The sequence below is a fragment of the Barbus barbus genome (assembly GCF_936440315.1).
Source record: "Barbus barbus genome assembly, chromosome: 34".
Lineage (NCBI taxonomy): Eukaryota > Metazoa > Chordata > Actinopteri > Cypriniformes > Cyprinidae > Barbus > Barbus barbus.
Window position 1 is genome coordinate 7,236,376 of NC_136762.1, and position 14,444 is coordinate 7,250,819.

At 35.2% G+C, this 14,444-nt stretch overlaps 2 protein-coding genes across 2 annotated transcripts; both read left to right on the top strand.

Moving 5' to 3' along the window:
* The first annotated feature begins 2,945 nt into the window (after positions 1–2,945).
* On the top strand, positions 2,946–7,446 carry LOC306854211 (alpha-1,3-mannosyl-glycoprotein 2-beta-N-acetylglucosaminyltransferase-like). Its single transcript, XM_079392042.1, has 3 exons — positions 2,946–3,282; positions 4,371–5,311; positions 6,114–7,446. The coding sequence occupies exons 2-3, from the start codon at positions 4,652–4,654 to the stop codon at positions 6,810–6,812; spliced, it is 1,359 nt and encodes a 452-aa protein (XP_079248168.1). The 5' UTR covers positions 2,946–3,282; positions 4,371–4,651; the 3' UTR covers positions 6,813–7,446.
* Positions 7,447–7,945: 499 nt separating this feature from the next.
* Positions 7,946–14,181, top strand: LOC306853847 (SH3 domain-binding protein 5-like). Its single transcript, XM_079391498.1, has 7 exons — positions 7,946–8,023; positions 8,264–8,543; positions 9,150–9,212; positions 9,769–9,897; positions 10,088–10,246; positions 11,338–11,511; positions 12,601–14,181. The coding sequence occupies exons 2-7, from the start codon at positions 8,319–8,321 to the stop codon at positions 13,165–13,167; spliced, it is 1,317 nt and encodes a 438-aa protein (XP_079247624.1). The 5' UTR covers positions 7,946–8,023; positions 8,264–8,318; the 3' UTR covers positions 13,168–14,181.
* The last annotated feature ends 263 nt before the right edge of the window (positions 14,182–14,444 follow it).

Sequence of the window (14,444 nt, forward strand, 5' to 3'; positions counted from 1 at the left end):
CTCTACAGGGTCACAGGGAGATGCAGCTTATCCAAAATATAGCATATGTTCAGTTCAATATTTGGGACATTATGTCCTCATAACTGTGCAAAGGCACATGTTTATTTATACAGCTAGTATCTGTCAGCCTGTCAAGATCATATGTGCACGTTTAGGTTAGAGGCTATGTTTTTGCTCTTTTTAATTATTTTTTTTTTTACAATTTGTTTTATATACTAATTATATTTTATTTATTTTTAATGCTAAATCAGGAGATTTTTATTTATAAAATCTTCGCTCAAATTTCTACATTTGTTTTTCTAAATAAAAGACACACACACACAAAAAGTCACAAAAAGACACAATGCTCTAGAAAAAGGAAATTGACTCGCAGAAATCGAGTTCTCATCTGACAGCCAGCAACAGAGCGATTATGGAACCGGACCATTGACAAATTGTCAATAATGTTATGACTTTAAATGTGCATTTCACATTATAAAACCGTGTTAGTTTAAAATGTCGCAAAGTTGTTTGGCGCTTGATTTATAGGCCCGGTTTCACAGACAGGGCTTAGACTAAACCAGGATTAGGTCAAAGTTCAATTAGGACATTTTAAGTAATTTTTATAAATGTCCTTAGAAAAAAACATTACTGGTGTGCTTTTTGAGACAAAACAAAGGCACTGGTATAATTTAAGATCAGTCAGTGCAAGTTTCTTTCAGTTGAAACACCTCAGATTTACATTTTAGTCTGGGACTAGGTTTAAGCCTTGTCTGTGAAACCGGGGGTTAGTGCTAGCGATACGTCCTTAAATTGGGTTCCTCCTTTTTCATGATTTCCACACTTTTCCTGATTTCATGCAAGTGCCTTAAAATTAAAAGTAGTATCCACTTGAAAATAACTTCAATTCGCACACTGTGAACACGACGGGGACATGTGAAGTAGCTACACGATTTTGCCCACATGCAGGTTGTTGACTACCAACACCCCTCGATCTGACGCAAGTCTTATAGCGGGACTCCACATAACGCTGAGTAAACTGAGCCATTCAGTCTAAATCGGGCTCTGGGGTCGCACAACCCACCAAAGAGTAATTTTAGTCGGCGTTAATCGTAAGGACTGCATTTAAAAGTAACACAAGAGTCCCAAAAGAAAGTCTGCGATGGCTTCGACGCCCTCCGCTTCAGCGCTGTCAGGGGAATATCCTCGCCAGGAAACAGGCGAACAAGAAGCGGCCTCCTGCGGCAGTGACATGTGGAGACTCGGTCAAATCTTCTTTTCGCTCTCTTTGGGGATTCGAGAGAACGCAAAGTTTTGCGAGAGAACGCAAAAGATTTGAAAAATATTTTTTCCTCCCACCCCGAATTTTTTTCACCCACCCCGAAATCTTTCCACCACCATGAGCTCTAAGGGGCTCCGTACGTATTTACGAAAACTGAACTCAGATTATCCATGGAGTTGTTGTATTTGTGTAGTTTGCGCTCAGAAGAAGAGCACACTAAACTACAGTAATGTAAACCCGTTGTTTTCTTTTGGCTAATTGTGGATTTTAAGGAATAAACTGATATATTTCACAAGCGCTGTGTCAGACAGTGTGCAGAAGCAACTTGGAATAGGCTGGAACCAGCTTCATCCGAATGTAAATTGTCGCCAATGTGGTTTTAAAAGGTCACAAGAAGTCAAACCTGTTTTTTTTTTTTTTTTGGGGGGGGGGTTATCCTACCACTTTTTTTTTAATCCAAATTTAAGTACAGACAGACTCCCAAATATTTTATTTCAATTAAATCCATTTTTGTTTTATACAGCCACACTAATACACAAATATGTAGTTAATTTCTAACTTTTATATAAATTCCCAGGTAATGAATGATGACAATAAAGGAGGATTTTCTTGTATAAAAGTACAGCAATTATAGCAACCTTTGTGTTTTAAGAGTCAGAAATTGGAACATACTGCTAATGGCATGCACCATAGGCTATATTAGAATAAAACAATATTTCCTTTTCTTTTTTCTAGTGTGATAAATTGAGCGGATGTATCATATGTACTTCTGAACATCATGAGGATCAACCTAAGACACTGGAAGGAGCTGAACCTGGGGAATGAGTCTTCCGCTGAAGTCTGAAGACAATGCACTTCACACAAATGCACTTTCATAGATAGATAGATTATGTTCTCTCATCTGCTGTTTTGTTCACTTCAGCTTTATGGAATTTATTGTATTGTTTTATACACTTTATACTTGATACACTGTTATCGCCACTGTAATTTTCCCTTCGTGGAAAATGAAACTATTATTACTACTATATAACCAAACTGCTGACCATAATCTGGCAACTTTTTAAAATAGCCTACTTAAAAATACGAACAAGAATGTTGTTAACAGGAAACTGATGCTGCAATGCTTGTTTTCATAATAATGCTTAATTAAATGTGTTTTTTTGGTGTCAGGAATCAAGAAACAAAACTTGAAGCAGAGCCCAATCTGGCTCTATTAATTTGCATGACTTTTTTATTACACTATCTATCTATATTGGATTTCTATTTGCATGTCAGGAATGAATCAATCCTACAAAAATCTTGAATACTAAGATTTGATTGCAGTTTAACAGGGGAGCTGGTTTAATTAGCATGACTTCTCCAGGCTTAGAAAACTCTAAATTACAGGTGATACCCAGACATACAATGACCGTGGGATAATTTTATGATTTAGAGAAGTTCATAAGGTACAATTTATGTTTTTCTAATTGAGGAGGACACCTGTTTTCTCCTCTGTAACAGACCCTGAGGCCTAACAGCCCCATATATCCAGAGGTCGAACCCCTACCTCTAACCTTTCACCTGCCATGAACACAAATAAACGCGTTTCATGTACACGTATCTCCTCGTTAAGGTAAACACAGCTCCTTATAAGTGACTGGAGGGGGCGGGACTTCCTAAAAATGACGCCACCCGGAAGTCAAGTACTCTGGCATTCTTGAGCGAAGATTGAAGGGTATACACGCGTAGACAGGAAGTTTACTGTGCTCTCAATTAAGGATTATCAGCGTCTATTCCACATCATATTCAAATAAATGACTTGGATTAGTTGAAATGGGACATAATCTTCAAAGCGAAGGAAGTATGAATATATTGGCAGACTAAAGAAGACGGGAAACATGTCAGAGTATGAGTGCAGATATGTTGGTATTTTTCACACATCCTAGTTTTGTTGAAACTCAGCTCTCGAATGCGATGAACAGACCGGTTTAGTCTCTTACTGTTGAACAGTTGTGGCTGAGAGAGGGCTGGAAGAGCTACAGGTGAGATTATTGATCGACGGAAGAGTCTGCGTTTCCATATTTGCTCGACAATACAGTGGGAAGGTCCATTTCTGACTTATAAAACTAACATGTTATTGCATTTTGAAAATGATCTTACATTCTCATAGCGTAGTTGACAAATGCATTTAATTAATTTTTTTTTTTTGATCCTGTAGCAAATCGAAATGTCTTTTCATAGATCTAATTTTTTTTAAATAACTATTTTTTGATGTAGTCTCTCAATTATTATGAGATTATTAAATATGGTGTACAAAGTGTCTGATATCATACTAAATCATATAATGCATGGATTATCATACTCAATGCGTTTTTCTTTTTGAATAAAAACTGAAAAGATTCTCAGGGAGATATTTTTTTGTAGGGCTGTCAACTTCATCAGAGGAAAATAAGGGACGATGTCAGTTTAGGGACATTTCCTCTGTACCAGTGTTATTATAGTTAATAAGATTAAAACCATAAAAAAATGTTGCTTGACAAAATAAACGTTAGCTGGATTTTTTTAAGTATTTTATTTTCACCATTTGCCAAGGCAACAGTTCTCATATTCTTTTAGTTGAACTTGATTCACTAAAACTGAAATAAATGATTAAAAACTATATGGACACACAAAGAAATTCTAATAAAATAAGAATACACAACCAAGTTCTAAAAACTTTAAAATGGAAATGAATAACAACTGCAATACTATCTCAAGCAATACTTTTCAGTAAAAAAAAATTGTGGAAAATGATAACATACAATGTTGTAAATAAAAACTATGCTATACTGTATACAAGATATGATTCATGTCTAAATTAAGTGCATTTCAACAGGTGTTTTGCAGTAGAAATTAAACAGTTCAAATCCACTCAAATCGTGCACTACCAGTTAAATGCAAAAGAAGTGGATTTGTTTTCCAGTCTAATCTTATAATTTTGAATGGTAATGTGATTCAAATGTGATAAACATTGAAGCCTTCTCAGCTGTTTGATTGTAAAACATGAATTTAATTTTAAATCAGGACTGTTGGCTACATATATGTGAGCTTTTTCTCTGCTTAATATCTGGTAATCTTGCTTATTTTACAGGCTCTGCTGAAATTCACTGTGCTACTTTGGACAGAAATGTCTATATCAGAATCCTGAAACCTGGAATGTCTTATTTTCACCTTCCGTCGATTTAATGTTACATATTGCTTCTACTATTGTGAATGCTGACTGAAAAATATCATGCAAAGCATGTGAAAAATATATTCAAAAATCCACACAACTTTTCTCACTCATCCTTCCATCAAACCTTGCTGTCCTACAAGCCCACTTCATGTCCATTTCTTCCTTCCTGAACCCTCTGTCCTATCACACATCAGGCCATGCTACGCAAGAAAAGTCCTCTTATCATTTGTGGTGCTTTCATATTTGTAGCCTGGAACGTCATTCTTATTTTTGTTCTCATGAAACGCCCTCCTACTCAAGGGGCTCTTGACAGCCCGGATGAACCTGGTAACACGGGAGACAGAGCCGGAGGAAGCCAGTTTGGAAATATTATGAACGAGGTGATGCATGTAGCTAATGCATTTGAAGCTGAACTTGAATCGCAGAAGAAGATCCTATTGCAAATCCAGAGCCATTGGGCGGTTTGGGAGAACAAAGGTGGTGTGACAGCTGCTAAGCCAAAATCACAAGCCGAACATTCAGCTCTGGCGGTCATCCCTATTTTGGTCATTGCCTGTAATCGTGTGACTGTGAAACGCTGCCTTGACAAACTCATCGAGCACCGACCGTCGGCTGAACTTTATCCAATCATAGTGAGCCAGGACTGTGGACACGCAGAAACATCTGACGAGATCGCCTCATATGGCAGTCAGCTGACCCATATCAAACAGCCTGATCTCTCTGATATCTCAGTACCTCCACAGCACAAGAAGTTCCAAGGTTACTACAAAATCTCCCGGCATTATCGGTGGGCACTCAACCAGGTTTTCAACACCTTTTCATACTCCTCGGTTGTTGTAGTGGAGGACGATTTGGAGGTAACTTTTTTAAATTCATGTTGTTTGTATAAACTCTGTCATTAAAAGATTTAATAAGTTAAGTTAATCCAAAATTCAAATATGATACACAAGGAGAAATTTTTAAGACTATTTTCTATTTTCTTTTCCATACAAAGTATCATAAAATGTTTCCTATGACCATCTCCATGAAAAAATAATACTTTCATGGGTGTATATGTGTGTATTCTATCTGTCTGTCTCTGTGTGTGTGTGTGTGTATATATATATGTATATATATATATATATATATATATATATATATATATATATATATATATATATATATATATATATATATATATATATATATATATCTTATGCATTTTGTGCTTTGTATAAAAAAGGAGTTAAAATAATCATAGCAGATTAAGAAATAAAATTACCAATAAAAAGTAAATAAAGGAAACTTAAAAGACAAAAACAAATTATTTAAAAAAAATTAAAAAGTTAATCCAAAATTCAAATGATACATATGTACAATATGAAAAATATGATTATGATTATTAAATATGATTTAAAACTGTTTTCTATTTTCCATACAAAGAAAAGTAAAAATGCTTCCTATGATCATCATCGTGCTATATTAAAAAACAATAGTTTTATGTGTGTATTATATATGTATCTAACAGATGATTAAGACATAAAATGGACAATAAAAAAGTAAAAATGATAGATAGACAGAGAGATTGATTTGATTTTGAGTGAATTATTCATTTAAAGATGTCACAAATTTTTATTGGAATTTTATTTTGTTGATGGTATGTTTGATCTCTTTCACCAGGTGGCCCCTGATTTTTTTGAGTACTTCAGAGCACTTCATCCAATTTTAAAATCGGACCCGACTCTGTGGTGCGTGTCTGCCTGGAATGACAATGGCAGGGAAGGATTTGTGGACCCTGGAAAAGCGAGCCTGTTGTACAGGACAGATTTTTTCCCAGGCTTGGGCTGGATGCTCACAAAGGACCTCTGGGCAGAGCTTGAGCCAAAGTGGCCAGCCTCGTTTTGGGATGACTGGATGCGCCACCCCGATCAGCGCAGAGACAGGTCCTGCATCAGACCAGAAATTTCCAGAACTTTAACGTTCGGTCGGAAGGGTGTGAGTTTGGGGCAGTTTTACGACAAGTACCTCCGCTTTATTAAGCTGAATTCCGAATTTGTGCCTTTTACAAAAATGGACCTTTCTTATTTAGAAAAGAAGAAATATGATGAGAGCTTTGTGAAGGAGGTTTATGGTGCTCCGGTTGCCACCGTGGAGGACTTGAAAAGTGGGAAACTGTCTGGGTCTGGTCCATTTCGGGTGCAGTATTCCAGTCCTGACAGTTTTAAAACATTGGCACGCAGTCTTGGTGTGATGGATGACCTGAAGTCAGGAGTCCCACGAGCAGGGTATAGAGGTGTAGTTAGTTTCCTTTTACGTGGAAAGAGGGTCTATTTAGCCCCACCTCCTGGTTGGAGTCAGTATGATCCGAGCTGGAGTTGAGGTGGGCTGTGCCTAAATCACAGGAATTTCTTTTAAGGTGCAAAGCATATGAAAATGATATTGCATATTATCTGTTACCATCATTCCCTTCCCAGAGAGTAAATGTCTTAAAATTCCATTGTGCTGCTTTATGATGGAAAAACCTCTAGTAGTGGTTACAGAATGATACCAAAGATAATACCATTAATTGATCACTCAGATTTTTGCCTCAGGTTTCATTATTTGTCGGTATAAAGTTAACTAGGATTTATTAGAGAACTTTGTCACGTAAGATGCATCATTAAGCTGAGAGATAAAACCTAAATCTTATGCTGACCAGCTATACATGTTTTTCACATAAAGTATAGTTGTTCAGGAGCTAAAAATGAGAGTAAATATGTTACTTATTTTTTAATACTGTGCCTATAAATGTAGAATTTTGATTCACTTCTGTGTACTGTCTTTATTCAATTGTGTATGGTTCGTGGCATAGTGTTTAGAATATGTTAGTAAAAATCATTTGGCACTTGATTATGTTTTGTGTTTTACTTCTATACTGGGATATTTTGAAGAGGAATATATATTTTTTTGCCAAATTTGATCACTCATTTCTTGATTTTTTTTAAAATAATGATAATAAAAATAATACACTATCAAAACAATTGTGATTATTCACATCATTTAGATGTATTCAACAAAACACAAGCAATTTATAATAAATGAACCTTCGTTATTATTATAATTATTTACAATTAGCAGACTTTCAAATGAGGAAAAACTAAAGTATTTACAATAATAATAATATCAATTCAGTGCTAAACACACAACATACATACTTAACATATACAAAGACATCCAAATAATGAAAACATACTAATACAGAGGGGCTAGGAAAGAGAAATTAAAAAATAAGGCAGCAATTTTAAATTTTTACTAATAAAATTGTATATCTAGATGTTTAGCAATGAAATTAAGAGAGTCAATAAGCAGAGAAATTCAACTCTAAATACCCTAAAACATAGTTTAGAAATAGGCTACTTGTGTATGAAATTAACCTATTATTATTATTATTAGCCACACAAACGAGTGTCACTAAAGGCTCCCACGCTATTACGTTACACAACGTCAACTACGGTAGCTCAGAAAGTCCTAAAGGGTTTGGTTTCGCGTTTTCTATTTACCTCACTCGTGTATCACATTCCGGGCGGAGGGAGTGCGATGTTAGCCATGGGGTGAATTTGAAGCACATTAACGGATTTTTGGCTATTATTTGTCATGTAATCTTCATACTATTCAGTTTACGTTTCATGGCACTTTTAAACTCACCAAACCGGTTTATTTATTTGCTGATAACAGTTAGTCATTTGCAGTAGCGAGCAAGCTAACAAACTACCACAGAAAGTAATGAAGGGAAAGACGTTTAAAATATAGACAAGTTAGGTTACTTCTCTGTTTCGCTTCCGATCTGACAGTTTTCGCCTTGTTAATCTTCAACATTTGATCTGGGAAATACGAAGAGGCCTGTAAATGGATCCGGCGGTTTTGCGTGAAAGTCCTGCGGGTTCAGGAGCACCTTCAGCGGAGGAGAGAGGAGGAAATCAGCCGGAGGAGGTGACCGATGATAGCAGAGAAGCTGATGGGGAATCCGAGGAGACAGAGATGGAGGGTAAAGACTCAGAGAGACCTAAAAGTCAAGATGAAAACTCACTACATGAAAAACTGACTGAGGAGGAATTAGATCCAAGAATCCAGGTAAACTGAAACTCAGTCAACACGTTTTAGTAAGATCTCACACAACACCGTGTTGATATTTTAAACGATTTTGATATTAAAAAACAAAACAAGCCCCCGCCCCGTAGAACACTATTAAATATCTGGTAAATACCTAATTAATAAATGATTAACAAATATTTTAGAATGCTTAACAGTTGTGTAGTTCACCAACATGTATGTTTATCAACATTGGCTTTTCTAAGTATTTGTAATGTGCACTATAAATGTTTATTCTTTACATGTTTTATCTATTACTTTTTTCATTTATTATGTCATCAGAATCATTAATTATTTTATATTCTTTGACAATACTAAAATATCTTTTAAGTCACCACCCTTTGCCTAAATTCTGAACCTATGCACTTTCGGCAATAATATTATATAATATTATAATAATAATGTTAGTTATGATGAAGATTCACCAAAGAAGATTCCTTTTTCATGGATTTTTTTATAATCTCAGTTACTCTTCAGTTTCTGGGTCACCCTTATTTTGGATTGAACCTGCAACCTTAAGTTAGCGGTCAAGATCATATTACATTACATTAGGCAACTATGACCTGCTGTATCTGTTTCTGTTTCTAGGAGGAACTGGAGCGTCTGAATGAGGCCAGTGAGGAGATCAACAAGATGGAACTGGAACTGCAAGTATGTGAAAGTTCAGAGTGCTTTTGGAATTTTTTTTTTTTCCAAAATATATACTAATTAATATGGCTTATTTAATGGACGCTCAATGTAATGTACAGGACTAATCTCAGGTTTTAGGTAGACTGTACTTTGGATCAAACCTGCAAACCAGCCCAACTCCAGTGTCAACCACATCCAGTGTTATTTTAGTATCGTAAGATATTATAATAGTTTTTATTAAATATGTTGAATTAGTTTTTGTTTTTATATTTTGCATTCCAAGTTTAAAGTTTGAAGTAATTTTAATGGATTATTTGTTGTAATGTATTTAGTTATGTTTTCAATATGTCTCTATAATGTTTATTAGTTTGTATTTTGACTTTAGTTTTAGCAAGATAAACTAAGCTAGTTTTAGTTAACTATAATAACCTTACCACCACCCCATATAATGCAGTTAAGGCTTATATGATTCTCTCTCTTAACACTATCTTGCTTTATGCACACACTCTATTTTATTATTAATTTGTTGGGAATGGTATGTGCAATTTGTGTAAAAACGTTCTGTTTGTGTTGTCAGGAGGCTCGGTCCAGCCATAGGAGGATAATGAGTGAATCTGTGCTTAAACTCAAGGCGAAAAGTTCAGAACTGGGGTCCTGCATTGAGAAGGCCAGGCCGTACTATGAGGCACGAAGAAAAGCAAAAGAGGTGGAAGAACAAGTATCCTTACTTTTAGTATTGAGAAAACAGTTATAAATAATATGCACAATTCTAATCATTATTTAGTTGTGGAAATATTGTATTTTTTACCTGTTTTTCAAAGGCTACTATCACAAACTTCACCTAATGAAATCCTACTGCCTCTTAAATGCATTATGATTGGTTTCACCCATTTTAGGCCCAGCAGGAGACCCAGAAAGCCGCACTCAGGTTTGAGAGAGCTGTGTCCATGCACTCGGCTGCTCGAGAGATGGTCCACGTAGCTGAACAGGGCCTCAGTGCAGTCAAGACGCTGGATCCAACCTGGCAAGAGATGTTGAATCATGCTACCTCAAAGGTATGCCGATCTTCTCTCCTGCATATCTTATCAAGTTGTATCAAGCAGTTAAATGTCTCTGACTTTGAACTTTTTCTTGAACCTTTGTTACATGATCAAATCATGCAACAGATTTTACTAAACATTTTTTTTGTTTCTTTTTAATAAGTCTCTTATGCCCACGATTACTGTATCTAATTGATTCAAATACAGTAAAAATATTGTGAAAATTTGTAGAATTTAAAATAACTGATTCTAAATGAACCATTCTAATATGCAGATTTTCTGCTTAAGAAATATTTCTAATATCAGTGTTGAAAACACTTGTGCTGCTTATTTTTTTTGTGGTGTTTTTGTGTTCAAAAGAACAGTATTTATGAAATATAAAACTTTTGTAACATTATAAATGTCTTTAGTCACTCTTGACAGTACTGATAATTTAATGTATCCTTTCTAAATAAGAATTATTTTCTTTCAAAAAATAAATCTTACTGACCCCAAACTTCTGAACACTTCGTACATATATGTGGCCCTGGAGCACAAAACCAGTCTTAAGTCGCTGGGGTATATTTGTAGCAATAGCCAAAAATACATTGTATGAGTCAAAATTATAGATTTTTCTTTTATGCCAAAAATCATTAGGATATTAAGTAAAGATCATGTTCCATGAAGATATTTAATAAATTTCTTACCGTAAATATATAAAAACGTAATTTTTGATAAGTAATATGCATTGCTAAGAACTTCGTTTGGACAACTTTAAAGGTGATTTTCTCAATATTTTTATTTTTTTTGCACCCTCAGAATCCAGATTTTCAAATAGTTATCTCGGCCAAATATTGTCTGATCCTAACAAACCATACATCAATGGAAAGCTTATTTATTCAGCTTTTGATTAAAATTGACACTTAAGACTGCACAAACTAAAGGCTGTTTGACTTTTATGTACAGGAAAACATGTAACTAATGCACCATTAACCCCCCCATATGACCCATAGGATGTGCAGTTCAAAATAATTTATGGTTTTTATTTATCCACACTGAATATATTTTGCACATACACACACACAGCATTGCTCTAAGCATGTCATAAGTGACTTGAAACTGTGCAGGTGAACGAGGCGGAGGAGGAGCGCATGAAGAGCGAACGGGAGCACATGCGTGTCACCCAGCTGTGTCAGGAGGCCGAAGCCCGCGTGCAGGAGCTGCAGAAATCACTCAAGAGATCCATCGTCAAGTCCAAGTCTTACTTTGAGCTCAAGGCTCAGTTCAATGACATTCTAGAGGTATGTTGAGATGTTATTACACTTGCATAGATATCACACCAAGTACTTACTAAAATTAAAGGAATGATTTAACCAGACATGAAAATCCTGTCATCATTTACGTACCCTCATGTCATTCCAAATCCATTTTACTTTATTTTTGCCAGAATTTTAATTAATTTTTATTACATAGAATGAACATGAATGGGGACAGACAGTGTAAAGCTCCAAAAGTCAGGTCCTTAAGAAGTCTTAAATTCAGTTTGATCAAATGTAATGCTATAAAATGTCTTAATTATAAGAAAATCTTAATAATCCATTTAAGAGATCTTAAATTTGGGACAGAAAAACTGAAATTGTGATATTTCCTAATGTGATGATTACACGTCAAAGGGCTATGATTGGATTAAATAAATTTGAGAGTTTCACTTTCAAAATAAAACCACGGTGTGTAGTGCGTTCTATAATCGTTTCAGAGCAGTTCATAATTTATGAATACCATGCATGCGATTGCCTATGATCTACTGCTGATGAATTGTTTACTTTATGGTATTTATATTATAATCTGTTTTAGATTTAGCAGACGCTTTTATCCAAAGCGACTTACAAATAAGATAGTTGTACGAGTATACATTTTATCTCCCTCTTTTATCTTTTTGAACGAGCTTCAACGAACGGTTTCAAAATAAGAGATTCAGTGTGTTTCGGGTTTGCTTATAGAAAAGTCACGCATTATGCAAAAAGTCTTTTTTCTCTGGATATTATTGGTATTTTGGATGCATAATAAGCTGTATGTGGCAATTAATTCAATATAAATTAACTTCTCATGATTTTTTTTAATGGATATGGTATTAATTTTATTTGTGCAGGTAAGTTAAGAGGTCTTAAAATTAATGTTAAAACATTATAATATATATATATTTTTTAAGTACCATAGAAGGAATCCATAGGATATGGATTTAGGGCTATATTGCCTAAAACAGCTTTTTTAGTGGAACAAACATTTAATTTTTTAAACACATTTAAATTTTTCGATGAACTGTTCCTTTTAAGATTCTCATTTCCAGTTAAAATGTCTGAGCTCAACATGGTCAAAACATGTTTTTGCAGGAGCACAAGTCAAAAATTGTACTGTTAGAGGAGTGTATTTCCAAAGCCAAGTTAAACTACTCCAGCACCCTGCGCCACCTGGAGCAAATCAGCGAGGAGATTCATGCCCAGAGAGAGCAGGACCAACCAAAGGATGGACCAATCAAAACGTGCTGTGGGCGGAGCCCTCCTGTAGGAGCAGAGACAGTCAACAGCACAGGTACCGAAGGCGGAGCCTGCGGAGGCTACCCGAGACCAAACGATTGGGTGGATGGAAAAGAGGGCATGGCTAATACCAGAGAGTGGGTGGAGACACATAAGAACTCCAGGTGGGTGGACATGGGAAGAGCAGAGGTGACACGATCTGGTTCAGACTCTCTTTCCATCGTCAGCCTCCAGACCTTCATCTCTGATCTCGAAAAGTGTGATTCGGTCGAACACCTGGGCCACCTCAGCAGTAACGTCAGTCTCTCAGGGGAAGAAGGGGAGAGAGACTGGCTGGAGAATTATAAAAAGCGAGTGTGGCAAAAAAATGCAGACATTTCAGAGGAGTTCCTCAAACAACACATTAGAAGTGTCAGTTTATGAGCGCGTCCATGAATTATGCTCGTTTTATTGTTTTTTTTAAAGTAATTCATAATTTTTATTTATTGTTGAGCTTTTATCAGTGCTTGAATAGGAGAAAGACCAAAAGAAAATTCTTAATATATAGATATCTTAAATTTTTTTTATTTGAGAGAGAGAGAGAGGTTTTACTGTTTGGTATTTCAAATCAAGTGGAAAAAGACTGACAATATTTATAAGGGTAGCAACCCTGCAGTTTGATGTTTTTCTATGCAAATGTAAAAAACCATGTCTTAAACGCACTCTATAATCTCTATAGCTGACATGAAAAATAAGGCCGTTTTGCTCTATACTTTTCAAATTTTACTGACCACAGGTGAACTTTAGTTTGCTTACTGACATAATCGCACTATTTGCCATCTTTAGACTCTAAAATGCCATTGTTATTTTTCTTTATTTTCACATTAGTCCCATGCTGACTTTGATATAGTGGTTCATAAAAATGCTTTGTGCCCAAGTGACAAATGCATGCAAGAGGTTTGCTTTATGTTAGTCTTGTGTGCAGTAGTGCACTCTGGCCTTTTCATGAGAAGAAACATTTATTCCAAGTTTTCCAACTGAAATACAGGTTTTGTGTTGTTCGGAAATGAAGCACTGATTCTCAATGCAGGGTTTTGAAAATACCTGCTGCTGTGCTTTTGATGTTTTGCTGTTTATGACAATCACTTTTCTAAGTTTCAGAATTTATTTTCATTTAATGCATTTTCAGGTGTTTTTGAATGCTGTTTTCTTCATTTGTTTTGAGAGGCTATGTTCATTCAGTGTTCTGTATGAAGATGTGCACAGTGGTGACATTTGTGATGTCTGATGGAACAATAAATGTACATGTATAAATTCATATTATTTGGGGTATTTTAGTTTTTTTTTTTTATGGAATTAAAGACATTAATCATGTGGTCAGATTAGCATAGCATAAATAACATTTTTTGGTGTGCCTAATATTGCCAGGGTAACATGTTTAACAATATTTTTCAATCTATAAGCAAAAAAAAAAAAAAAAACACATCACTATTTTTTTTATGCATTTATTTTTAGAAATATTCACATAAAACTAGTTGCTTTTGCCCATTGCTTGAGTGGAGGTCTGACATGAAGGGGAAAAAATATTACTATATATATATATATATATATATATATATATATAAATATTGCTTTGTTTCTGTTCATCCAGGCTGATATCAAATGACCAGGGCAAATGCACTGACCTGTACCTCTGTGTTATTCAGGTGGGTGTTAAATTA

Bases quoted from the DNA above. Each gene is read 5' to 3' on its own strand.
- LOC306854211 (XM_079392042.1), top strand. From the start codon at position 4,652: ATGCTACGCAAGAAAAGTCCTCTTATCATTTGTGGTGCTTTCATATTT. The intron at 5,312-6,113 runs GTAACTTTTTTA...CTCTTTCACCAG, and splicing joins TAGTGGAGGACGATTTGGAG to GTGGCCCCTGATTTTTTTGA.
- LOC306853847 (XM_079391498.1), top strand. From the start codon at position 8,319: ATGGATCCGGCGGTTTTGCGTGAAAGTCCTGCGGGTTCAGGAGCACCT. The intron at 8,544-9,149 runs GTAAACTGAAAC...TTCTGTTTCTAG, and splicing joins AATTAGATCCAAGAATCCAG to GAGGAACTGGAGCGTCTGAA. The intron at 11,512-12,600 runs GTATGTTGAGAT...ATGTTTTTGCAG, and splicing joins AGTTCAATGACATTCTAGAG to GAGCACAAGTCAAAAATTGT.